Below are 27,356 nucleotides of genomic sequence, written 5' to 3'. Positions count from 1 at the left end.
AAAGCCAAGAGAAATGCCGGCTACTGCTGTGACATCATTGGGCCACCAAAGCAGCCAACTCTACACTGCCTTACCTCAGGGCTTCTTGTTAGGGGAGAGAACCAACACCCACTGTTTAAGTCACCCTCAACCTGTCTTTTACATAGAGCTAAAAGTGTACTCACTGATAAAATTACTTATACACTGAAGAACTACATTCCAAATAGCTCATTTAAATGAGCTAAATTTGGCACAGAGCCCCCAACAGCCCGGAAATAAAGTCATATCGATTCTAAAGTATGTTACAACAACAATAATATAAGCTACAGTAGAAGACAATCCCTACGTTTACTATTCTTCCAACAGCACTAATGAGATTGATATAAATCAACAATAACCAGGGAATGAGATAGATACACTTATTAAAAACCTTTCAATAACTTAGTTTGATGTGTGGGCCACAGATCTTTGTTTCTTTTATTATCTTTTTTTGAAAAATTTTTTTATTTAGTGTTGTAATCATCAACAAAGAAACCCTTTTCTCTTATCTGTTGGCTGTGGTAATTTAGAGTTTCATTAAATTCCCTCAGATTTGTCAGCTTATACATTCAGCATAGCTTATTTCATTTATCTTTAATTTAGGAAGGGGGTAGTTTAGGCTCTCAATGATGGATGCAATCAATTATAAGTCCATCATTAGAACTGCTTTCAGAGATGGTCTGTCAGTGAATCAATCACATATCTACTTCCAGATATTCACAAGCAAAATACTGTACACCAGTTTTTTTCCCCAACTGTCATTTAGAGCAAGAGATCTTAATTCATGAGCCACATAATATATAAAACTTCTTTTCCAATTTACAGAGAGATTCAGCAGGCCAGTCTTTGACATCAATCTCACCTCTAAAAAGAATTGTGTAAATGTGTTAGGGATGCCAAGAGACCAGTTCTAGCAGCAAATGGCGGGGACGGGGGTGAGGGAGGTGCAGACAGGACAAGACATATAACGAAGGAAAAGGCAAAGCCTCTAAGGGCTGTGGTGTTCGCTCAGGAAAGCAACGCAGTAGGAACCCCAAGACTTGAAGGAAGGCCTGTATCCTGCCAGATCCTGTATCCTCCTCTGTCAACTGGTGATCATATATCAGACCACCATACCTCCAAAGTTACTTTCAGGGAGAAAGTCCCACACAAGTATCTGACTCATAACATGAATCAGAGTGGAGAACCTAGGAGGAATATGGCTTCAGAGATGGAGCTATGAATATCACTTGCAATACATAGGTACAGGGAGCTAAGCATGTCTTCCTATTGTTTCTATGATACATAACTTTGCTCTTTAAATCTGAAACCTTCCAGGCTGGTAATCTAAAGTAAAGCACAATCAGAAAAGGCCTTCAATTTATCAGCTGTCCCAAAGGGAAGAGTTCCTAGGTATCTACCTCTCATTTCCCCTGATAACAGCACACAGACACGGATTTGTCAAAGTTACCCTGGATCAGTTTGCCGTCTTTACAATGCTTTGATTTCCTCTCCACCACCATTTGTGGAAGGAAACATGCCAAACATTTCACATTGTTTACATTAACTAGGAGAATTACCATTAAACAAAATGTCAGGCCCAGAGAGGACACCTTCCCAGGCATCAGCTGTCACTGTAACACATTACTGTCGCGTTAGGAGTTATTTATGAGATGGAAAGGGTTACTAAAATGAAGATTAAAAGTAAATTGGGTCTATAGGGGATTTTAGCTCCTATTTTCATTTTTAAAGAAAATATTTGTATAAGGAAATAGCCTGTGCCAGGTTTGCGCCCCTTTAATATTCATCCTCTTAATGTGAACCGGGCTGAATGACATTCTGCCTTTCGTCAGCAACAGAGACCAAAACTAAAGTTTTTTGTTTTTTTGTTTTTTTGTTTTTTTGTTTTTTTTAATTAGAAGGGGAAAAGGCACCAAGGTTAATAATGACAATAATAATAGCCTTTAGAAAGGTTTGTTATAGTGGCCAGAAACCAGCAGTGCTGTGCACCTCATAGAACGTATGTTTAACCCTCCTAACGGCCCTTGGGGCGTGGGGGGGAGCCCTCTTGCCATCCTCCCTCTACCTTTTGAATCCTGGCTCCACCATTTACTGCCCATGTGACCTTGGTTGTGGCATCTCATTTTGCTCGCCTACAGAACCCAGACAGTACGGTCACCTTCCTTGGAGGGCTGCTGGTGGGAAGTAAAGGAGATCAAACAAGGCCTGGCAGTCACCAGCATGCAACAAACGGTGGGGACTGTGGTTGGCGATCACCATCACAGGAACAGCAGTGATGGCAGTAAAGGCAAGAGCAGTGTTCCACGAGGTCATGGAAAGAATATCCTTTGGAGACACAGGTTCGAATTCCATCACCCCCAAAACAGTAGGTCATTCGGCACTGGCCATGGGATTTAACCTCTCTGGCTCACCTTACTCCTCTTTGCCGTCAAGCACTGTAGACAGTCTGAGATTTTATCCTACCCACGAGCTAACGAGTGAGCCAGCCAGAGTTTCATGGATGCTGCTACAAGACACAAAACTCGTGGGTCAGAAGCAAAGGGCTTTGTCATTCACAGCACAGCAAGAAGCAAGGGCACCAGCATATCTGCAGCAGCCCCCCCACCACCAGGCCCCTAGTCCCAAGATGGTTAGGCAACTGGACCCAAATGCGTGCCTGTATACGCTGTGAGTGACTAGAGAGGAACCCTCAGCTTAGAAAACTACATCTTCTATACCGGACAGTAAACATGCCTTCCCATTTTTCTAAAGGGACAGATCATCTCTGTCTTCCAAACACCCAAATAAACATCCTTGACAAAGACATTCTCAAACAAAGGGCATTCCGTGCTTTGCTCCTAAGGACTTCAGAAACAGGGGCACCTGGGTGGCTCAGTCAGTTAAGTGTCCTGACTTTGGCTCAGGTCATGATTCTGTGGTTTGTGAGTTTGAGCCCCATGTGGGCTCTGTGCTGACAGCTCAGAGCCTGGAGCTTGCTTCAGATTCTGTGTCTCCCTCTCTCTCTCCCCTTGCCCCGCTCATGCTCTCTCTCTGTCTCAAAAATAAACATTAAAAAAAACTTTTTTTTTTTTTAAAGAGAACTTCAGAAACAACACAAGGAGAATGGCCCCAACAATAACGAAACGTCATTCACTGGGTACCTTCAAAGACTGCGTACTGGACGGCGTTTCCAATCTGTTTTCTTTTCTGAGACCAGAAATACAATGTCTCCCACAATAAGTATCTGCACAATGAATGAACGATAGACCATAAGAGCAGACTAGAATTCTAGGGAGAAAGTTTCCACGCCTGCTACCAAAACCCAGCAAATTTCAGCGTGGAATTATCTTCCTGGAAGCCAGTCACTTGACCCGGACTGATAGCAGGGTAGGAGAGAACACCTGCCAACGAGGTCACCTTGCCAGCCAGGGCGCGAACCTCTCCCCAGCCTTCTGACGAGCCTCTGTGGCACGGACACGGACGGCTCCCCGGTTCACAAAGCCGTTCACTGCAATTCGTAACAGCTGTCCTTGTTACGAAGCCTTTCATTACAATAAAATCAGCCTCTTGATGATTTCTACCATTGATCTGAGTTCCACCTTCTTGCGGTGACGGAAGTCTATTCCCTCCTCCGTACAATTTCTCTTTCGATGGCAATGCGCTCTCAGTACTTTTCTCTCAGGTTACATAAACATCTCTAACTGCTTCCACCGTTTCTCCCACAACATGGCTCCCACGCAGCCCACCATCCTTGTGGATTTGCTCTGAAGTCCCTCTAAAAACAGCGAACATTCACATGGAGCTCACTGTACGCTCAGCATTAACCTAAGTGGTTTCCACATAGGAACTCGTTTATTCCTGACAACAACCCTAGGAGGTAGGTGCCATTATTACCCCTCTTTTTACAGACAGGAAACAGAGTTGTGCGTTGGAGGCACAGAACTTTTAAGTAGCAGAGCCAGTCCGCAAGCCTGAGCGGTCTGGCCCTTAAAAGCTTCCCTATCCTGCCTCTCAAGACGTGGTGCTAGAACCGAACACAAAATTCCTAATATGCTGTGACCGATCCAAACAGGAAGAGGTGTTTGGTTGTTTTTTAAGTTTTATTTATTTCGAGAGAGACAAAAAGCATGAACGCGGGGGAGGGGCAGAGAGAGGGAGAGAGAGAGAGAATCCCAAGCAGGCTCTACGCTGTCAGCGGAGAGCCCGAGGCGGGGCTCGAATTCACGAACCATGAGCTCATGACCTGAGCCAAAATCAGCCCTGAGTCGGACACTTAACTGACTGAGCCACCTGGGCGCCCCAGTAAAAGGCTTCCATATCCTCTAACATGGGTACTGTATTTCTAAATAACCAGGCCTAAAAGTACCTGCATTTTTGTAAATATTGAGTCCAAAAATTATCCAAGATCCCACTGACAACAAATGCTGACAAGCCAGCTCTCACTCATCTACTTGGGAAATTTTCAAACGAACCACAAAAATGTACATGCATCCTTGTGTCATACACTTGGGAAAGGGCAGATGAAAGTGAACACAGGATATTATTTAGTGTCTGTTACGTGCCAGGGATTGTGGTGGTTATTTTGCACACATAATCTAAGACAATACTCAAAACAGTCTGGTGAGATGGTTATCGCCACCCTTTTTACAGATAAGGAATCAGAGGAACAGAGAGGTACAGTAACTTGCTCCCACACCCACAGCTAACATCAGACCCGGACTTCAAGCTTATATGCGACTTCAAAGCCCATGCCTTTTCCACTGTGCACGTTATGAACTCCTACTTCCTGTGCTTTCAGCTCCTAATCAAGCTACAGCTCACATGTGAAGAGACGAGTGGATGAGGAGAGATGCGGACAGTACTAAAAAAGCTGCTAAGTGCTCTAACGGTCTTGAGTATGAACAAGAAGTATGAGCTTAAAGACATGAGCAGAGAGGAAACGATTTGAAGTTGCCACCCCAAGATGCATTCACGTTAGCGAATCGCTCTTTAGATTTTTTTTTTCCCCACTCTTATCTCAAAACCATTATGATTTACAAACTTGCCAAGTTCACGGAGGAACACAAAAGCCTACGCTAAATTCTAGTAAGGCCAGACAGAGAGACATTTCTGGATCACCAAGAATTTTTCACTAAGACAGCTCTGGCATTTTGCATGATGAATTGCATCTCTAACCGTGACTAATTAATCCCTAGGAAGAAATTTATTTACCTAATGGGCTCAAAAGACCATAGCACACATGTTAAGTTACTGTTTACAGCACTTAGTAGGGACACATACTACATGATTCTAGTGAATTCATAACCATCGGCTCTAAGCAAGCCAGACGCGTGAGCGTTAAACCCAAGCTAAAAACCTGCAGATCTAAAACTGAATTTGTCGGTTTCCTCGTTTTATACCAGCTTCTGTGTTTCCATGTAGTCAGTCAAGTGTTTTGAAAGGAAAATAACTAGTCACCATCATGGACTCCTTCTACGGAGCAATTTTGCCTTCACTTCGGACTTAATAGAGTAATGCAGTCCAGACATGGGAAAAGCACACAAAAGTTGCTATTACTCTTAAAAAAGACAAAAGTGAGATCAAGTAAGAGAAAAAGCGCACCTATAAAAATAAGGTTAGTCACCCAAAGGTAACTCATCACTCAAGAGAAACAATAACCTTCAAAATGAGAGGATGCAACAAAGAACCACAAACCAAAAATACTACCATTTGGAATGTACCAGAAGTTTTTCCTCTTCCCTTCATATATGTCAACCATGAGGCATTTATAACTTTCAAGCCCTTTGAACTTGGGCAAGTCACTTAACTTCTGTGGGTTTCTTCCCTTGTCAAACAGACAAGATAGTAAGTGTACCTGCCTCACCAGGTGGTTGTAACTGGTAAAGTCCATGAATGTGCTTAGTGAAATAAAAAGTGCCATTGACGTGTGGGCTGATACATTATTAGGAACCAAATACATCATCTGTGAATCACAACACTGTTAGCCCAAAGCCTCCCCCCATTTGAAAGTTCCTGAAGATATTTATTCACAAACTGAGGTCAGACCTTTTCTTTATATTCTTCTGGTGCGTGGCACATTAAAAGTGCTTAGGAAAAGCTAAATAATGAGCAGCAGCAAGATACAGGATCTGAAGGGGTCAGGGAGGGCAGTTCCTTGCCGGAAGAAACAATTGCTACTAAATTATCTCGCGCAAAGAAATGCCTGCTCAGAAATCTCTAGGAAAGGACGAATAATAGTTACAGCGACCCTATTTAGTTCATTTAGTCATTCAACTAATAGTGATTAAACACCTACTACTTGGCAGGTGAATAAAGCCAATCCCTCCCTCAGGAAACTTACATTCTCGCAGGAGAAGCAGGTGATACAAGAGAAATACAGAATACACGGCAGCCCGGGAAGAAGCAGCTACGGAAAAAACAGAGGGACGGTAGGAGGAGGGGAACTGTATTACACAGGAGGCCAGAGAACCTCTCAGATAAAGATGGCATTTGACCAGAGCTTTCTAGAAATGAGGGAAAGAGAGGGGACACTATCTGGGGAAGCGGATTCCAGAGAGAACGGAAGATGCACAGACTCCCAAGATGCACAGGGGACTGTTTGGCCCGTTCAAGGAAGAAGGAATGGCAGGCAAGTCCGTGTGGCTTCAGAGAAGCAAGGAAGGGGACAGTGATAGACATGAGATCAGGTAGGAAGCCGGGAGCCAGAACAGGGACACCTTTGTGGACTTGTACTCTAAAAGTGTTCTTTGATGCCACCTGGGGATTAGCACCCAAAGAATGACAGCTTTTGCGGTGCCTGGCTGGTTCAGTCGACTGAAGAGCGTGCGACTCTTGACCTCAGGGTCATGAATTCGAGCCCCATGTTGGGTGGAGAGATAACTAAAAGAAATAAAAACTTTAAAAAACAATGATAGCTTTCAACCAGTATTCTTTTTTCTTTTCTTTTTTTTTTTTTTTTTTTTTGAGAGAGAGAGAGAGAGAGAGAGAGAGAGAGAGAAAGCGAGCTTGTGCATGCACATACATGGAGGGGCAGAGAGAGAGAGAAAATCTTAAGCAGGTTCCATGCCCAGCACAGAACCTGATGCAGGCTCAATCTCACAAACCGTGAGATCATGACCTGAGCCAGAACCAAAAGTCAGATGCTTAACCGAATGAGCCACCCAGGCACCCCTCAACCAGTATTTATTAGTGAATACTGAATGGCGAATATTCAACAATATTTCAAGTTTCATTTTACTTCTCTCCAACCTCTTCCAAAAAGGATTGGAGATCATTTGTACAAGAATATAGAAAATATCAATGAGAAAACAGAACTAGTTAAGGAGATACAGGACAAAACAAGGCCACATGAATGCAGAACACAGGTATGCAGGTCATACCCAAACAAACACAGCTGATAAGAAATCAGCCCTCAATCTAACTGTGAGGTTCCTAGCCATGCAAAAAGTGAAGTGTAGCTAAATAATTCTCATTATCAAAGGTATAGATTCCAGTTCCTTTGCTGAGGAAGCACACCTTAAGCTAGTCCTAAATTCTAAAAGAAACCTTTCACTTAAAACAGGGAAGAGGGGCGCCTGGGTGGATCAGTCAGTTAAGCATCTGACTCTTGCTATCGGCTCAGGTCATGATCTCACGGTTCAGGAGATCAACCCCCACGTCAGGCTCTGCGCTGACAGTGCAAAGCCTGCTTGGTAATCTCTGTCTCCCTCTCTCTGTTCTTTCTCTCTCTAAAAATAAATAGATAAAAACTTAAAACAACAACAACAACAACAAGGAATACAATATACAATACAGTGAACAATGTCTTCAACCACCTTGTAAATACAATAAATTTTACATGGTCAGTTCTTCTAAATTCCTTCAAGAACAGAACATTAAAACACAACTCAGACCTAGAGATTGTGACTCTGAACATAATCCTAACATGAAGATTTCCAATGATCCATTTTAATCTAAGGATAGAACTGGGGGAATTTACAGGATGAAATGAATCAAACCATGTTTCATTAATTTCCTCCTCTCAGAAAGCCCTTTGATAGTTCAAGCTGACCAGAGAGCAGTTCTTTGAAGAGCATCAACAGTACAAGTATTTGTATTAAAGAGTTAGTAGGGGACTGTTAAATATTATGAGCCAGAAAAGCAAGTAGAAAGGTTGACGACCAGTCAGGAAAAATTAGTGGCCTGCCCAGGACTCTAGACTCAAGACCACCTATAGGTGATAACAGCTATCACTCTGGAAGCCTTTTAGGGTATTTTAACAAAGTAGTAAGAGTCCCCAGAGTACAAGCTGTTTTGGACTGAATTGAGACATACCCCCTACCACTACCAAATTTATGTTGAAGCACTAACCCCCAATGTGACTCTTTGGAGATTAGGGTGTCTAAGGGAGGTCATATGGATGGGGCTTTAATGAGGTAGCCAACCCTGACTGGTACCTTGATCTTGGACTTCTAGCCTCCAAAACTCTGAGAAAATAAATTTCTGTTTAGGCCACTCGGTCCGTGTTTTGTTACGGCAGCTCGAGCAGACGTATACACCACCCTGCAAAACACAGGCAGTATTATTTTGGTTCACTAAAATCTCAAGGCAGATGTTATCGGTCATACCCTAGTCGCAGCAACACGGATTCTCCACAAATCCTCAAGAATTAACTGCCTAATACAGCCTCAGATAACTAATTAACCTGCTAGAAGAAATATTTAACGTAATACACCTGAATTCTGGTGACCCCTGCAGAACAATTAGTATTAAGTCATGCTATCTGAAAACAGTTAATATGCTTAAGTATTTACTAAGGTAAATACTTGTTGGTATCCAGTGACCTCTCCTCCAGGAATAACAAAAACAACTGATGTAAATCCCTTCAAACAACTCAGAAAAACTAATCACAAGTAAGGTCCCACATATCCAAAATCCACTTATCCAAAAATCACTTACTTATCAGGAAGCTACAGCTGTTCAAAGCACAATCTACAGCAGGAATCAAAACTCAGTGATACCCTTCCTGGGAAATAAGGCCTCTTAGAGAAACTAGCAGTCTCTGAGCCCTTGTACTTTTTCCTCATCAGGCACCTGAACCCCTCAACCTGTACCACTTTCACTCTCGTCAGGACAATCCTAATGAATTTTTTTTAATCACATAATGGAAAGAGCACCAGACAAGGGGTCCTCTTTATTTACAAAATAGAATAACACATTGTCATAAGGCAAAAAGTAAGTATTTTTAAACCCCAAAAGACAAGGATTAACTAGTTTGGGACCCTCACTCCAAACAGGAAAAAAAAAAAAAAAAAAACATTAGCTCACCGAGCTTTCTAGAATATTCCTTTTGGTTATTGATCCCAAGACAGAAAAAAAAAACCCCTAGAACAGACATGATTCTTGAAAACATGAATCCTATTTTCTTTCCCAAACTGCCTTTAAACAAAAACATTTAGGTTACACTATTAGATGATCTACTCAGCCCTTATTTCAAAGTCTGAGAGTCAGATTTTCTTTTCCTTTAAAGCATGAAACAGCCAACCTAAGAAATGCCTGACAGTAACATGTCAGCAGGGGAACTAAAGCCAGTTCTGCATAAGAGTAGAGTGTAACTCCAAACTAAACAAGAGGAAAAGAGATCAAGAATATAAAACAACTTGAGAAGTGGTCTTCAAAGCCTATTCTACTATGCAGAGCACTTTGTATATGATGAATCGTCTATAAATGCTTCCAATGAATTATAAAAAAAGAGAGAGAGACCCTCGTAATTCTGAGTTTGCATGGAAAAAAAATCACACATTAAATATTTGAGATGTGTATCACTATATAATCACATAAGATATGGCTTCACTCAAAGCATAACCGAATCTACATTACACTTTTTAATCCAATTTTATTATATTCAATTATACACTGTGACGGCTTGTTTCTTAATTATGTCTTATTAGATCCCACAAAATACAAGATAATCCCATCCCAACTGATAGCAATTCATGATGACAAGTCTTCTGAAAAACTTTTTGGATGCATAAAAACAACATCCCTTAATTCGCTACTAAGATTCATTTAATATCAAGTGACAGCAAACAATTTCTGCTTTAAAGTCAGTTGAAAATTCACTGGTGTCTTGCTTCAGACAGCACTTAGGGCCAATTACTACACCCAACACATGCGGTTTTTCAATATTTCAATTAACTCGGTTATACAAAATACTTCTGGGGGCCAAAAGCTCTAAATCTTATAACCAACAGAGAAGGGCATTATCTAAAACTAAGTAAAATCAGCCTCACTAAAGCATAAAACTGAATCCAGGATTGACAGAGTCCATTTGAAATCCACCCCCTACTACCCTCACTTAACCAGCACCATCTCTTTTCCCACTTGACCTTGAAGCTCCACATGCTCCCTAGCCTTCTCCACAGGGATCTTATTTTTCATCCCCGGGGGAAGGCTCCTGTGACTACCACACATTACGGCATTTGGTCATTTTGAAGGTGTAGGCTACTTCCCTGACGTGGAGATTCTGGCGAGTTCCTCAGAAATCACATTTTAGAAGACAAAAGTAGGTGTTGCATGGCACGAGGTTATCTTGGAAATTCCGGATTACCCAAATTGAAGCAGGTTTAACTACAGACATCGGAGAGACTTGAACACGTCCATGCGCGAGGGAGGGAGGGCAGAAGCTGGATGGACTAGACGTGCAGAGTATGTAGTATCTCTTAGATTTGTCCACAGACCCTTGTAATGCCCTTCCCTCCCTCTCCCCAGGACCTACATATAAACACACCCACACATTTTCATGAAATGTTCAAACACGTACAAAAATCAAGAGACTCCTCAAATAACCCAGCTTCAATAACTGTGAACACATCCCAATCTTGTTATACCCTAACTTCAACCCTCAACCCCCACGATTTTGAAGCAAATACTAGACATGATATTTTTCCTGGTATATATTCAGTATGTATCTCTCAAAATTAAAAGAAAAGAGTCTTAATTCCAGTGTAATTTATATAGTGTTATATTGGTTTCAGATGTACATACAGCGATTCAACAAGTCTATCCATCACTCCGTGCTCATAACAATAAATGTACTCTTAATCCCCTTCACCTACTTCACCCATCCTCCCACTCACCTCCTCTCTGGCAGTTAGAAGGCTGTGTTTCTTTTGTCTGTCTTTTTCCATGTTCAATTGTTCTTTTACTTAAATTAAGAATATTTTTGTAAACATAGCCAAGATACCATCGTCTCCGCTTTAAAAAGTTAATGCTAATTGGTTTACCTTATTTTCCCCAACTAAATTACATCCTAAAGGCTACCCAATTTGCATTCAAAACACCTGCTAATCTTAAGATGGAGGTTCTGCCAAGGTGGGTAGGTGGTGACTGAGTCTGCACTTTTTTTTTTTGAGATTCTGAATTTTTAAAAACACGCAGGTGATATATTTGAGTATAAAAATGATGTCTCCTATAATATTTAGCACAATGATAGGCACCAAATTTTGAATGGAAAAACACGTTTTTGAACTATGTGCCACTTTATTTTTTGCAAGGGCTATATAAAAACTTTTAACACAATAAACGTCAGGAAAGGTTCTCCTAAGGAACTTAAAACATTAAGTTTGCCTACCATGTCAAATAGTCACAAGAACCTCCCTGTTAAATGGTAGTTCCCGTGTTTTTCAAGGCGAATTCCCAACACATAAAGGACTGGCTACTGAAAAGAGCAGAACTCATTTCATGGCTTGAAAAGCAGTTAACAATGTAAGGAGCAGAGTAGAAGATGATAGAGAACAGCCCCCACCACTGCAAACTGAAAAATGCGAGCACAGATTGCAAACTTCCAAATGCAAGCAAAAACAAAAAGCAAAACAAAACCACCACCAACAAAAATAATCTAAACGCTGTGCCACCCAAAGAAAACCAATTACCAGCTCTATGAGAGCTCAGGCTGCGACGAACAATACCATCACAGGCATTAAACAAAACAAAAAAAAAACTATACCCTCAAAAACAAATACATAAACAGATGCAAAATAGTTCTAAAGCATTTCTAGGAGTTCTGAAGGCAAAGTTCCTGGAAAAATATTATACGAAGTGAAACTTTTTAGCTGCTTAATTAAACACTCTGCAAAATACTGCAAAAATCAGGCCATCAGGGCTGAGATACCTACCTCACTCTCCTGCCATACCTTCAGACAGCACATCTGATTACCTTATTCTTCCTCTCTGGGCATATGCAGCTGATGAAATCGGACCAATGAAAAATCAAACTTTAGAGATATTTTTCAAAATAGTAAGCCCTGATGGACTTCCACTTCTGGCCGGGATGAAATGACAGGAACTAAATTTACCCTAGCATCTGAAAGTAACAACAACAACCAAAAAAACCCAATTTTGAAACCTTAAACATGAAGGCAGTTAAGAGTTTGCAGGGCTGGTGACAGAGGAAAGAGAACTGCACAGGGCACTCTGGAGATCTGGAGAAGGGCTCCCTTAAAGCTTCCGCTGACCATCATCAGCACATGCATGAAAGGAAATAACCCAAGGCCAGGAATAGAACCACCAGTAAGGATTAGTGGACACAGTATCTGAAATCACACACAGCCAGAGTGAAAAATCTCATGATTCACAGAGTACTGGGTGGAGTATTCAAAAGGATTTTGCAACAGAAGTGAGACAAAATTGACACTAAACCAAATGCTGCTCTGCTCCCAATGAGCAAAACTTAAAATAAGACCTGAAAGGGCCACCGTTTCCAAGCAACCTAACCACATCCCAGAACAAAACTCAGGAATATTTACAGGAAAACAAAGACATCCACCACCAGTACCCAAAAAGGTAAAAATCACAGTATATAGTATCCAAAAGGTATAGAAGAATGTCAAACGGGGGGGAGAACAGATAATCAACTGAAACTAACCCAAAAATGACACAGATGACAAAATTAGTAAAGAAGAGCATTAAAACCATTATACCTGTTTCCATAGTTCAAGAAACTATAGGAAAGACTGAACATGTAAGGAAAGCTATTAATGATTTTTTTTCTTAAAAAACCCAAATCAAACTTTTAGAGCCCCTAACTACAATCTAATAGAAATTACATCACATAGGATTAACAACAGATTGGAAACTGTAGAAAAGATGAACCTCAAGACACAATAATGGAAACGATACTAAAAAAAAAAAAAAACAAAACAAAAACAAGAAAAAAAGACTGGGTGTGAAAACACTGAAGTGGCCTTTAAGATAAATCTGACTAACAATACGTGTAACACTTACACGCTGAAATCCATTTAAAAGCTGCTGAAATTAATTAAATAAAGAGATATACCTGTTCAGGGATAACACAACTCACAGCTGTCAATTCTCCCATATTAATCTGTACATTCAATGCAATCCCAGCCAAAATCCCAGCATGTTTTATGGTAGAAATTGACTAGCTAATTCGAAGATTAATATGGAAAAAAATAAAAAATAAAATTGATACAGAAATGGACCTAGAATAGTGACAAAAATTTTTAAGAAGTACAATACAGTTGGAGAACATATACTGTCTACAAGACTTATAAAAGCAACCATCAAGACTTTGTAGGGACACCTCGGTGACTCAGTTTGTTGACCAGCTAACTCTCGATTTTAGCTCAGGTCATATTCCCAGAGTTCATGGGATCAAACCCCGTGTCAGGCTCTGCACTGAATATGAAGCCTGCTTAAGATTCTCAATCTCAATCTCTCTCTCTCTCTCTCTCTCTCTCTCTCTGCCCCTCTCCACTGCTCGCACTCTCTCAAAAAAAAAAAAAAAAAAAAAAAAAAGACTGTGTGGCTGCTGTGTAATAATGTTATCAAGATAAACAGATGAATGGAACAGACTAGATAATCAAGAAAGAGACCCGCACTGGTCAAATGATTTTTGACAGAGGTGCAAAAGAAATTCAGTGAAGAAAGCATAATCTTTTTAACAAATGGTGCTGGAATAACAGGATACTCTCACACAAAATATGAACTGGAAAGAAATGGACAGGGATGCTGGAAATGTTCACCTCTATCTTGATGTGGGTAGTGGTTACACAAGTTAAAATTCAGCAAGACATATACTTAATATGTATACACTTTACTACATGTATATATACCTCAAAAAGTGAGACAAATAAAGTGAGCATACAAGTCAGCATATAAAGATCCTATATCTATTTAAAAAATTATTTCTATCTATACACCCATTTCGTACCCACACAGAGACAGAGAAATGTCTACAATTAGGTGCAGCTAATATCAATGATGGTTAGTAATTTACAAAAGATAAAGTTTGGAATAATTTTCATCTTCCATCTTGCTGCATTTCCAGTGTTTGAACTCTTTATATGAATGTGTATTATTTTCATAACAATTTTTAAACACTGGAAGCAAATTTCTTAATTTTTAATTCTGGGTAAAGAGAATGAGTTTATATTTTTCTTCTCTGTAATTTTCCATATTTTTTGATTTCCCCACTTAGAAAAATGTATAATTACAGGGGTGCTTGGGTGGCTCAGTCGGTTGAGCATCCCACTTCGGTTCAGGTCATGATCTTGCTGTTCGTGGGTTTGAGCCCTGCGTGGGGCTCTGAGCTGACAGCTCAGAGCCTGGAGCCTGCTTCAGATTCTGTCTCCCTCTCTCTCTGTCTCTGCTCACACTCTGTCTCTTTCAAAAATAAATAGACATTTAAAAAAAATTTTAATGTATAATTACAAGGACTACACAGCAATACAAAAAAATTTTGTTATGCTAAAAAAAATTAAGTTTGTTATAATTACAAGTATTAAATCTCTGTATGTACCTAAACAGAATCCACACACAAACCTTAAAAAGAAAATAGGTATTATTTGGGAAGAAGATTGTTGGATTTTTTTATGACTTTTTTTTTTTTTACCACCTTTTGTGATGCAATTTTTATAAAGGAAAATGAGGAAAGCTACAATGACAAGTGTGCACAAGAAGAGAACAAAAGGCATGGAATGTTGTTCACGATCCCACATGTGTCCAACAATGGAGAAAAAAGATCATCTTTCCAACAAATGGTGCTGGACATCCACGTCCAAAAAAAAAAAAAAAAAGATCTAGACACAGATTTTATAGCCTTCACAAAACTTAACTCATACCAGATAACAGTCCCAAATATAAGACAAAATATAAAGCCCCTAGAAGTTAATATTGGAGAAAATTTAGACCATTTGGGGTATGGCATAGACTTCTTATAGTTTTTTTGAGAGAGCCCATGTACATGCACACAGGGAAGAGGCAAAGAGAGGGAGAGAGAGAATCCCAAACAGGCTCCACAGTGTCAACACGAAGCCCAAAGCCGGGCTCGATCTCACAAACCGTGAGATCATGACCTGAGCTGAAGCCAAGTCAAACGCGTAACCAAGTGAGCCATCCAGGCAACCCGGCACAGACTTTTTAGATACAACACCAAAGACATGACCCACGACAGAAATCACTGATGAGCTGGACTTCGTGAAAATTACAAACTTCTGCTCTGGGAAAGACTATGTCAAGAGAATGACAACACAAGATCGGGAAAAAATATTTGCAAAACACGTATACCCACATGCATCCAACTACAACATGCAACTATGTGACAGTGAGACAAATACTACTCTCTTACTCATAACAGAGTTAATAAAGAAAGACAGTCATCAAAAACATCCAGTTCCTGGCCAGGGCCAGGGAAAACAGGTACACTACCACACCACTTGTGGGGGTGTAAATTACCATCTTCCCAGAGGACATTTTGACTCTGTCAAAATACAAAATGTGCATATACTCAGATGTAGCAATTCCTCTGCTACTGCCATGATTTTACACCATGGATATGGCTCTCAGAGGTACGTGAATGCTCACTGCAATGCATTTTTAACAGAAGACGAAAAGGGGAAAAAAAAAAAAACTTAAGTGTTACAAAAGGGGTGGGAAAGAGACCACCAATTAAATAGATTATGGGGTGCCATATGACAGAACGCGACATCGCCACTGAAAAGATTGAATATATCAATACGTGCTGCTAGAAGAGATCTCCAAAATAGAGAAAAATAAGCCAACGAACAGAGGTTCAAAAATGTACATAGTATGACCCCAACTGTTTAAAGAATATATAATACATAATTTTCATGAATATTCTTTAAGTGCATATAATTTCATAAATAATATTATATATTAAGATACTAAATATTAAAAAATGGGGCGACTGGGTGGCTCAGTCGGGTAAGCATCCAACTCGTGGTTTCGGCTCAGGTCATGATCTCAGGGTTCATGAGATCAAGCCTTGCATCGGGCTCTACGCGGTCTCGATGCCTCCTTAGAATCCTCTCTCTCCCCTTCTCTCTGCCCCTCCCCCACTCGTGCTCACTCGCTCGCTCTCTCTCAAAATAAATAAACATTAAAAAAAAGAAAAAATATTAAAGAATATACATTCTTGTTTAAAGATCATACATTCACACATACTTAAATACAGTTTCTATTTTCCTCAAAGAACCAAACGACACTTAACAGAGATATTTCAGGGAAGAGATGAACAGGGAGAAAAGTCTTTGGTTTTTATTTTGTTCCTCTTGAAATATTTGCATTTTCTAAATACGTAACTGAATTTTGAAAATTATACCTGTGATTTCAGAAAATCATGTAATTTGTTAATGGCAAAAGGGGTTATCTAGACAAAGTGATCATAGGCTTTTCAATTTGCTCGTTTATAAACTTTCTGTCCTTAACCTAATAAATATTTTGTTTTACGTCTGCTTAGATATATTTCATATGTACACGTAAGAGTACATGTACTGAAATCTAGCTTTTTTGGCTGACTCCCAAATTATCAATAATTGCCATCTTAATTCAGCTACAGAAGGTTTTTTGGTTACCTTCACACCAAACTGGGAAGGAGATTTCTGACAGAAAACTAACATCCTATCCCGGTTGCTATCTGGCAAACATTACAATCAAGTTTCTCACCAGATCTCGCTCTCCCTCTCCCTCTCCTCTCTCTCTCTCCCTCTCCCTCGCTCTACTAACTACACCTCAACTCCCACCAAAAACTGACCGCACCCATCTACTCTAAGTAGTGGCTTGGAAAAAACCTGACCCAGCACCCAACATTACATACCCTCTCTGCCTCAAGGCCTTCAGGAAATCCCCGTGTTAAAAATGACACATGAGTGGCGCCTGGGTGGCTCAGTCGGTTAAGCGTCCGACTTCGGCTCAGGTCACGATCTCACAGTCTGTGAGTTCGAGCCCCGCGTCAGGCTCTGGGCTGATGGCTCGGAGCCTGGAGCCTGCTTCCGATTCTGTGTCTCCCTCTCTCTCTGCCCCTCCCCCGTTCATGCTCTGTCTCTCTCTGTCCCAAAAATAAATAAAAAACGTTGAAAAAAAAAATTAAAAAAAAAAAAAAATGACACATGAGGTTGGAAACTAAGACATGGGTTCCCAAGATATTAATTCTTCATGTTTCACAGAAAAAAATAACCGGGGGGGGGGGGGGGAGGGGGATTATTTTGCCTCTTATATCCACATATGCTGTCGGACGTGGCAGGACTTGGAGAAAAAAGTGTTTACTCGAGAGAGAGCCTAGCAGTGATGTTTAAACGGCACCACATTGCTAGGGCCCAGACGCCCCAGGATGCAGAGAGAGCGGGGAACCCTAAAAACCACAATGAGCCTGGCTCAGATGAAGAGAGGAGGGGCCGCCGCAAACAGCGCTAACCGCCTAGCACAACTTCCAGGCCTCCGCTCCGAACACGGTGACCACGTTCCCTTCTGCCACAGACTGTGCCATGGACCTCAAAGCTGTTTGTTCAAAGCTCTGATCAGAGCCCGGGCCCCTTCAACAAAGCGGGCTTTGAATTACGTCCGGGGCTGACCGAAAACACTCTCTGAGGAGGAAGGGAATTTAACAGGTGTCTACAATAAAGGATTTCCCAAGTTTTTGAAATCCCAACTTCTGTGAAGACATGAAAGTTGGTGACACCGTGGGCCTTCAACTGCCTTCAAACCTCCTTGACATCTGTAGCCAGAGTCTGTCTACAAAAGCTCCGCTCTGAGGTTCCGGTAAGGTCACCTCAAGCCACAGCCAAAGTTTGGCTTCCCAATTAAATGGTCTATTAAAGGCCAACTTGCAAGGAGAAGTGAGTCAACATTTAATTGGAAAGCAAATCACCTAACAGTAAGTGGTAGACACATTTCCCAATTAAAAATCTGACAAGAACTCACAAAAATAAAATAGCATCTCCAAAATGCCATTCTGCTTACTTCTCATTTAGAAAGGCTGCCTGTTTCGACATCACACCAAACAAGAGGTTAGGGGGTAGGAATCAATAAAAAAGTAGGAAAATGCTGTGTGTGCACACACACGTGTAAAACTGTCCAAATTTACATCAGCGGGTAATCATGACTCTGTCCACCCAATTAGTTCCATCTCAAAGGGCCAGCGGCAAGACTTTAAGCCAAAAGCTGCAGTTAGAGGAGTGGCCTCCGACAGACTCAGTCCCAAGCACCGTATGTCTCCTCATCAAAGCCCCACTTCCCAGCCTGAGGACCCAGCAATACCCCGGGAGCCCACCCTTTGAAACCTCTGATTGACCTGGAATCTTTTTCCCCAGTACTTTTTTTTAAAAGGCTAAGAATTGCATTTTACGAGTCTCAAGGTTCTTAAATAATCATCTACCAAACATAACATTTTCATTACAACTACACTATACTTCTTGAAGCTGTTTTGTTTTTCAAATGCTTTAAAGTGGTGGTCAATCACACCAGCAAAATAGTTGTTATTTAACTAGTTGGCACCACAGCAGGAAACAGTGATGAGATCTGGCCATTCCCCGTGTCTATATCTACTGTATCTTTAGGTCGAACGCTTACCCACCTGTAGTTTCCTTATGCTGTTCCAACTCATAGAGAGAGCATTAAATATATATGTGTTATGCTAATGCCCAATAAGAAATACAAATAACTGTTTTTTACACATCTGAACAAAAGAACTGATGGAGAATTTTTAACACTCACTATTCAAAAAAAAAAAAAATGCTCAGTGACATAAAAAGAGAAATAAAGAGAAATAAAGCCCAACTAATCAAATTTTTCAAAGGACTATCACTGACAAATCATTTCTTTGGTGATAAAATGATAGGTCCAAGGGAACATGAAAGAGAACTGGCACGTATCAGATAGATCTTCAAGGATGCTGAGACTTTACAAACATGAGCCTAAAATGGGTTCAAGAAAGCTTTGGTATTTATTTGAAAGAGAATCTGAAAAGCAGTCAAGGAGAAGAGGAGGCAATCCTCAAAAGTTTTACATGAGAAATTAAGAATCATGAAGACAGAGGCTCCCGGGTGGCTCAGTCCGTCAAGCATCCAACTTCAGCTCAGGTCATGATTTCACTGCTCCTGGGGTCGAGCCCCACATCGGGCTCTGTGCTGACAGCTCAGAGCCTGGAGCCTGCTTCAACTTCTGTCTCCCTTTCTCTGCCCCTCCCCCGCTCAGGGTCGCTCATGCTCGCTCACGTGCTCCCTCTCTCTCTGTGTCCTTCAAAAATAAACATTAAAAAAAATTTTTTTAATCACGAATACAATGTTGCAAGAAGGGTATCACAAAGAATACAAACTGAACAGACAAAGCAGCAACTTCAGAGTGAGAAAAGAGTTTACTAACAAGAAATATACATTCCCATTTTTTCCTGTTTTAGCAAGATGTAACTGACATATTACACTGCGGTCCTTTAAGCTGTACAACATGGCTTAATATATTGTGTATACTGCAAAATGATTACAATAAGCTTAGTTAACATCCATCCACCTCACACAGTGATAATTTCTTGTAATGAAAACTTTTAAGATCTACTGTCTTACCAACAACGTTCCCCATTCTATTCTCTGCTGAAGTACTCTCCCCTGCTACTCCCCACCTAAACACCGAAGTTACTACCATCCTCCTCTCATTAACTGCCACTGTTTTTATGAAATTTAAACCACTGTGTTATGTTCAAAAGCACATCAGGGACATAACAACAAGGAGGGAGAGCTAGCAACACTTTCGCTTCAACCCCACAATGTTCCTATGACTCAAAGAAATATTGAAATACAAACATTAACACTCCAGAACCAACAATATCCAGTCATAAGTAAGGTCCTATGTAACCATGAGCTTGAATCCTTACTAAACTTGCCCAGAGGGGCACCTGGATGGCCTAGTCAGTGAGTGTCCGACTGTTGATTTCGGCTCAGGCCATGATCCCAGGGTCATGGGATTGAGCCCAGTATTGGGCTCCATGCTGAGCGTGGAGCCTAAGATGATCCCCCCGCCCTCCCTCCCTCCGTCCCTTCCCCCCAGCTTATGCTCTCTAAAATAAATTTAAAAAAAAAAACTTGCCCAGGATACTAGGTCTGGACACTCTGTTATACCATGCTAGTCAACAGATGTTTGAAAAGGGTTATTCAAGTGGTCGGAGGTGGTCAAGGATAAGGAAGAAAAATGACAAATATTAACACACAACAGAAGTCAGCACAAAAAATGCATTGCCCTAAATCATGGTGATAATGTGAAGGTAATATAGATGGGTGGAAAAGATGGACGAACAACCACAAAATCATATTCCACACCATCCAGCGGCAAAGTCCCCCTGAAGAGCAAAGGAACAGTCAACCAAAGGCAGTGTTTCTGAACCAGCATCAGTAAAAAAAATAAATAAACTTTAGTTTGGTTTTCATGTTTTCAAATGTAGGGCATTTAGAGTGAATGTAATTGGCATTTAAGAAAATTGATACACAGCAGAAGTGGTAAAGCCTACAGAATCATAAGTACACAGTTGAAATGGTACATTTATATACAGCTGTTCCCTTCCCTAATCCACACTCTACTTCACCACTCCTCTTGGATTCTCATATTTCACCTGTCTCTGTCTCTCCCACTCTTATGTCATAGTTTTTACTTCCGTATTTTACCCCTCAAGTGAGCTATACTCTCCAGGATAACGTCACGTCTGATTCATCTTCGCAAAACTCAGGGCATTCCCTCATTTGTTTGACATATATTTATATATTTACTAAGTACGTATTAAGGACCAGGCATCATACTACAAACTAGCATTAAATGCACAGTTTAAATGAATGTTGACTACAAGGCAGAAAAAAGCTCAAAAAAGAACCCAAATAAATTCATGTATTATAATTCTACAGGAGATTAAGATGGGCCACTACCAACACTCTAGTCGGAGTTTTAGTATCATGAAACATCTACACTATCTATACTGTCACAGCAAGAATGTGGGTCCACACTAGACCCGCATTCCCTTTGTATGGCCTGCCAGGTTTATTAAGTATTTCCACACAGAGAATTATCATCTTAATTAAAAAATCTTAATTAAAAAGAAAAAAATCAACCAAAAAACTTAGTAATAATGATTCAATATACCATGATATGAAATTAGAGGCCCCAAAATAACACCCATGAGAAGGGTCTTTATCAGTCCATGAGTGGGAGACTGTTTTAAAATTCAATCTAGGGATACCTTCAAGCCCTTAGGAACTACCAGGTACTACTGAGCCTGGGTTTTAAAAAGATCAACAGGACATTCCAGGAGCCCTCCTAGAACTCAACCAAAAGTTTAGCATAGGTAGAGGGATAGACGAGAGAGGGAAGGGGTGGGGGGGGGGGGGCATTTTATGAAAAATACCTGAGTTTAAATTCAAAGGTCAACAAAGTAAAAACGTGTTAAATACATTTTATTCAGGTTGTTTTAATCACTCCCTGTGTCATGCTTAATGGTGTTTGAAAGGATTCCCCTATCCTTAATCTAGATCACATTTTTAAAACAGGAGCCCCACCAATCCCACTCCCACCATACATATTCTGGGAGAATGGCAGATAACTCGAAATTTGTTTGGTTTTGTTTTGAAGGACTAGACCGGGATAGGAAGGCAGAAAAAAATTGAAAACGGATGTGTGCCTGCAAACCCACGGCCCTTCTACCAGCTCATTACAGGCTCTTGTATTTGAAGCTGTGGCCATTCACAGGTGGTTGGAGGTGTCCGAAGTGTGAGAACACAATCTGCAACTCGTGACAGTAGTCCCCGGACTTCAGGGCCTTCCACCCAGAAATCCAGGAAACAAGAAGCCTTCCCTAGTGAGCGCGGCTGAAGGCAATCCATAAATAAACGTTGTATGAATAAATGAATACACCTGGCTTTCTCTACCAAGCCCCCAAACAGCGTGCCTTTAGGGCCCGGGGACCCTAATGGAAAGCTCTGGCCCTAAAGAAAAGACAGCGAGGCGGGGTTCCTCCCTCTAGCCCAACCCCAGAGAAAAAGGGAGGACTGTGGGGGTCCTTGGGAGGGGTTGGGGGAGGCAAGGAGGAAAGGGGAGGGGTCGGCAGGGTGGAACCCACCTAACCCTTCTCCCTTCCAAAGCGGAGGTCGAGCCGCTGCCCGCTGCCCCGTGTCCCCTGACCCTGCCTCCTGCCTCCCTCACCTGATCACAGAGATGAGCAGCCCCGAGGGGTCTTTGCTTTTGCTGACAGTGCTTCTGTATTTCCCACCAGCTGCTTCTGCCGCCATCTTGGTACCGGGCGGGGAGGGGGAGAGCCGGCAGGCTAGAAGGGCCAAAACGAACGTAGGCTCTGTAATTGACCTCGCTGGGGAGTCCACCAATGGAAAAAGAGAAGTTCAGAGACGCGCAACGGGACAGTCCAATCACTGGAATAAGGAGGCGGGACTGAGCCAGCAAGTTTCCAGGCCGCGCACGCGTTCTAAGCATTCTGGGAATTGTAGTTTTCTTCCGCGGTTCCTGGGAACACAGGGAAACTAAACCAGTGGTAACTTGGTCAAGTCTCCTAAGGACTGTCTGATTTGTATCTGTTCTGATCTGGTGGGATTCTTTTTTTTTTTTTTCAGTGTCCTTGTTTTTAGAATTTTATCAGCTTTTTAATCAAATGTATCTAACGATGCCAAAATGTGTACGTAGGGGCGTGTATTTTACTGGGGCGGGGTTGTGGAAAGGGATGTCTATGAGCAAAATTTTAATTTAAACACAAGTGGTTTAAAAAATAAATAAAGTGCGAAAATAAGACACGGAGATGCTTTTCTGTAGAGAATAAATGCTTTATCTCTAAAACTAAATTTTCTACATTCGTTTTATATGTGAGTTCAATAATCTTCCAACATCCCTGTATTTGCAGATAATGCTTTAAAAACATAGCTGCAAGAGCTCACAAATTGGATACTGACAAAAAGACCAAAAAACAAAACTGACCAAATTGCAGATTTTTTCTTCCCAAGCTAAATAAAATATAGATAGTAATAATGTACATTTGAACTTTATTATTTTTGCCGGTAAGTTTTTATACTTTTTTTATATATTTATTTATTTGCGGGGAGAGCACAAGCTGGGAGAAGGGGACAGAGGATCTGAAGCCAGGTCTGTACTGACAGGCGGATAACAGTGAGCTGATACAGGGCTTGAACTCAGGAACCCTGAGATCATGACCTGAGCCGAAATCCAATGCTCAACAAACTGAGCCACCCAGGTGCCCTGGTTGTTATATTTCTTGCATTTGACTCTACTGGCTTAGTCATCAATTCAGCAGATGAAATAAGCAAAAAACAAAGATTAGCATATGTATGAGAAGTATAAATCAAGGAACAAGAAGAAAAATAAACATGAAGCAGGAGGGAAGGAGGTGATCTGCTTAGGAGCAGTAAAGATTTAAAGAACTTCAGAACTGAAAAGAAAGCAAATTCAGAGGTTCTGGAGTTGTAGAGCAGAACACATCAACTATTTTTACTGAAACGATATAGAAGTACTAAGTAAGTTGTAGAACATCCATATGAGGATATAACGTGCAACCTCGGGGGAAATATATATATATGGCCTCAGGAAATCATAATTTTAATGGTTTTTAATGAAAATGAGATTTTCATGGTATGAGTACAAAAAGCAGGCTACAAACTTAGGTAACTTATATACATAGAGAAAAGTAATTGACCCTACTGGCCAAGAATGCAGGCCAGAAGAAAACCATGATCATCCCAGTTGCTGCAGAAAAAGCTTTTGACAAAATCCAACACCCTTTTCACAATGAAACACGCAGCAAACCAGAAATAGAAGGGAACTTCTTCAGCATGATAAAGGCTATTTATTTAAAAAACACAGCTAACATCATACGCAATGGTGAAAAACTGAAAGCTTTCCAGCTGTGATCAAGCACAAGACCAGGATGCCCACTTTTGCCACTTCTATTCAGCAAAATACTGGAAATCCTAGCCAGAGCAATTAGGCAAGAAAAAGAATAAAATTGGAAAGGAAGAAGTGAAACTATCTCTATTTGCAGATACTATGATTTTACACATGGAAATCCTAAAGAATTTTTTTAAAAAAATGATTAGACCTAGTAAATTACTTCAGCAAGGTTGCAGGATGCAATATTAAGACAAATCAGCAGTGTTTTTATACACTAGCAATGAACAATCCAAAAGAAAATTGCCAAAACAATTCCAGTAACAGCACTGAAAAGAATAAAATACTTAAAAATGAATTTAACCAAGGAAGTGAAAGACTTCTACACTGAAAGCTACAAAATATTGCTGAAGTAAATTAAAGAAGAATCAAATAATGGAAAGACATCCTGTGTCCATTAATTAAAACAAAATACAGGTAAGATGCCAATATTCCCTAAAGCTATCTACAAACTCAATGCAATTATGAAAATTCCAATGGCCTTTTTTGCCAAACTGGAAACACTGATCCTAAAATTCATACAGAATTGCAAGGAGCCCCAAATGGCCAAAGCAATCTTTAACAATAACAAATTTTGGGGGCGCCTGGGTGGCTCAGTCAGTTGAGTGTCCAGCTTCAGCTCTGGTCATGATCTCACAGTCTGCGGGTTCGAGCCCCACGTCAGGCTCTGTGCTGACAGCTCAGAACCTGGAGTCCTCTTTGGATTCTGTGTCTTCCTCTCTCTCTCTTTCTCTCTCTCTCTCTCTCTCTCTCTCTCTCTGCCTCTTTCCAGCTCGCACTCTAGCTCTCAAAATTAAACAAATGTAAAAAAAAGTTTTTTTAATAACAAATTTGGAGAACTGAGACTTCCTGATTTCAAAAGTTGCTAACAAGCTATAGGTATTCAAAAGTGTGGCATTTGGATAAAGATAGACATATAGATAACTGGAATTTTATGAAGAGTCCAGAAATGAATCCGTATATCTATGATCAATTGATTTTCTACAAGGGTGCCAATGTTATTTGATGAAAAAAGAAAAGTCTCTTCAAAAATAATGCTGGGAAAACTGGACATACACATGCAAAAGAATGAAGTTGGATCCTGTCTTAGTCTACTCAAGCTGCTATAACAAAATGCCACAGACTGGGTAGCTTATAAACAACTGAAATTTATTTCTTGCACTTCTGGAGGCTTGGAATCCAAGACCAGGGTGCCAGCATAGTCATGTTCCAGTGAAGGCCCTCGTCCTTGTTCATGGCCAGCAACTTTTTACTGTGACCTCAGTGGTAGAAGGGACTAGGGACTTTCATGAAGTCTCCTTTATAAAGAATACTGATATCTAATCACTTCCAAAAGGCCCCACCCCCCTAATACTAGCATGTTTCAAGGTTAGGATTCAACATAGGAATTTGCAGGTCAGGATGAATGCATTCAGACCTCACAGCATATTACAAAATTTAACTCATAATGGATTGAAGACCTAAACATAAGAGATAAAATTCTTAGAAGAAAAAATACGGTAAATTGTTATGACCTTAGATTTGGCAGTGGGTTCTTATATATCACACCTAAATCATGAGCAACAAAAGGAAAAATAGATGACTTGGATTTCATCAAAATTAGAAACTTTTGTGCATCGAAGGACACAATCAAGAAAGTAAAAAAGACAACCCACAGCGTTTGAGAAAATATATGCAAATCATATATCTGATGGGGTCTTATATCCAGCACATGGAAAGAATTCTTACAACTCAACAGCAAAAGACAGAAACTCAAATTAAAAACTGGGCAATAAATTTGAATAGACATTTCTCCCAGGGAAATATACAAATGGCCAAGAAACACATGAAAAGATGCTTTAAAACATTAGTCATCAGGGAAATGCAAATCAAAACCACAGTGAGATACCACTTCACACCCATCAGATGGCTATAATTTTAAATAATGGAAAATAAATGTTGGCAAGAATGTGGAGACATTGGAACCCTTGTACATGGGTAGTGGGAATGTAAAATGGTGCAGCCAATGTGGAAAACAGTTCAGAGATTCCTCGAAAAGTTAAAATTACTACATGACCCACCAATTTTACCCATAGGTATATATCTAAGAGAATTGAAAACAAGTACTCAAAAAAATTCTTACACAAATGTTCATAGCAACGCTGTTCACAATAGCCAAAAAGTGGAAACAACACAAGTGTGTATCATTGGATGAATGGATGAATGTGGTATAATATGTGGTACGTGACTGAGGTATAAACGACATGTGATATACGCATACAAAGGAATATCCTTCAGCCGTAAAAGGGACTGAAATACCAATACATGCTACAACATCGAAGAACCTTGAAAACATTATATTAACTGAAAGAAGCTAGATACAAAAGGCTACACAATCTATGATTCCATTTATATGAAAAGTATCCAAAATAGGCAAATTCACGCAGACAGCAGATGTCAGGGCCAAGGGCAGGACACCCAAAGATGGGCCACTTTAGCATAAAGATTGTTTTGAGTTAAAAAGGAATCAACACTCTGCAGATTCAGGAAAGTCTCTCTACCTCCCTCTCAACCGCCTAAAAAGAACTTAGATAGAGGATCTGCTCTGGGTCCATAGATAACTACATTGCAATATGAACCAGGTACAGCAGACATGGAGGAACCTAGCAGTGCCTGTTTGACCCAAGTCCTCTATGTCTCGTTGTTTCTGAGTGCCCCAGCAAATGTTTGTTTATCAAACATATACTCTTGTGTATCTTCCTATAAATTGTATTCCTTCCCTTTGAAGTCCCAGACCCCTGCACTCTTCTTCTCCATTCAGGCTGACACATATACCTCATTCTGTCTGCCTTTGGAATCTCATGTCTGTGTGGATTCCCTGTATATAGGAAACTAAATTTTATTTTCTCCTGTTGATCTGTTTCATGGCAATTTGATTCTTAGTCCAGCTGGAAGGACCTTGAAGACCAGAAGAAATTCTTCTTCCCCAACACAGATTAGTGATTCTCTGGGGTTGAGGGAGATGGGAATGGAGAATGACTGCTTTAGAGACACAGGATTTCCTTTGGGGAAGATGGGAATGTTCTGGAACTCGATGGTGGTGATGGTTCCAAAATTCTGTGAATATATTAAAAATATAATAT

The 27,356-nt window shown here is 40.6% G+C and overlaps 1 protein-coding gene across 1 annotated transcript in view; it reads right to left on the bottom strand.

Moving 5' to 3' along the window:
• Nucleotides 1-22,594, bottom strand: part of EXOC4 (exocyst complex component 4) — a 753,548-nt gene extending 730,954 nt beyond the window's left edge. The window contains exon 1 of the mRNA XM_019452780.2: nt 22,471-22,594. Within this exon, the coding sequence (XP_019308325.1) occupies nt 22,471-22,556 (86 nt within the window). The 5' untranslated portion in view covers nt 22,557-22,594. The remainder of the gene's footprint in view (nt 1-22,470) is intronic.
• Nucleotides 22,595-27,356: the final 4,762 nt, after the last annotated feature.

Source organism: Panthera pardus, unplaced genomic scaffold (assembly GCF_024362965.1).
Source record: "Panthera pardus isolate Hobbes unplaced genomic scaffold, ASM2436296v1 HiC_scaffold_8, whole genome shotgun sequence".
NCBI classification, from domain to species: Eukaryota; Metazoa; Chordata; class Mammalia; order Carnivora; family Felidae; genus Panthera; species Panthera pardus.
This window is presented reverse-complemented; position numbering and strand designations above follow the sequence as displayed.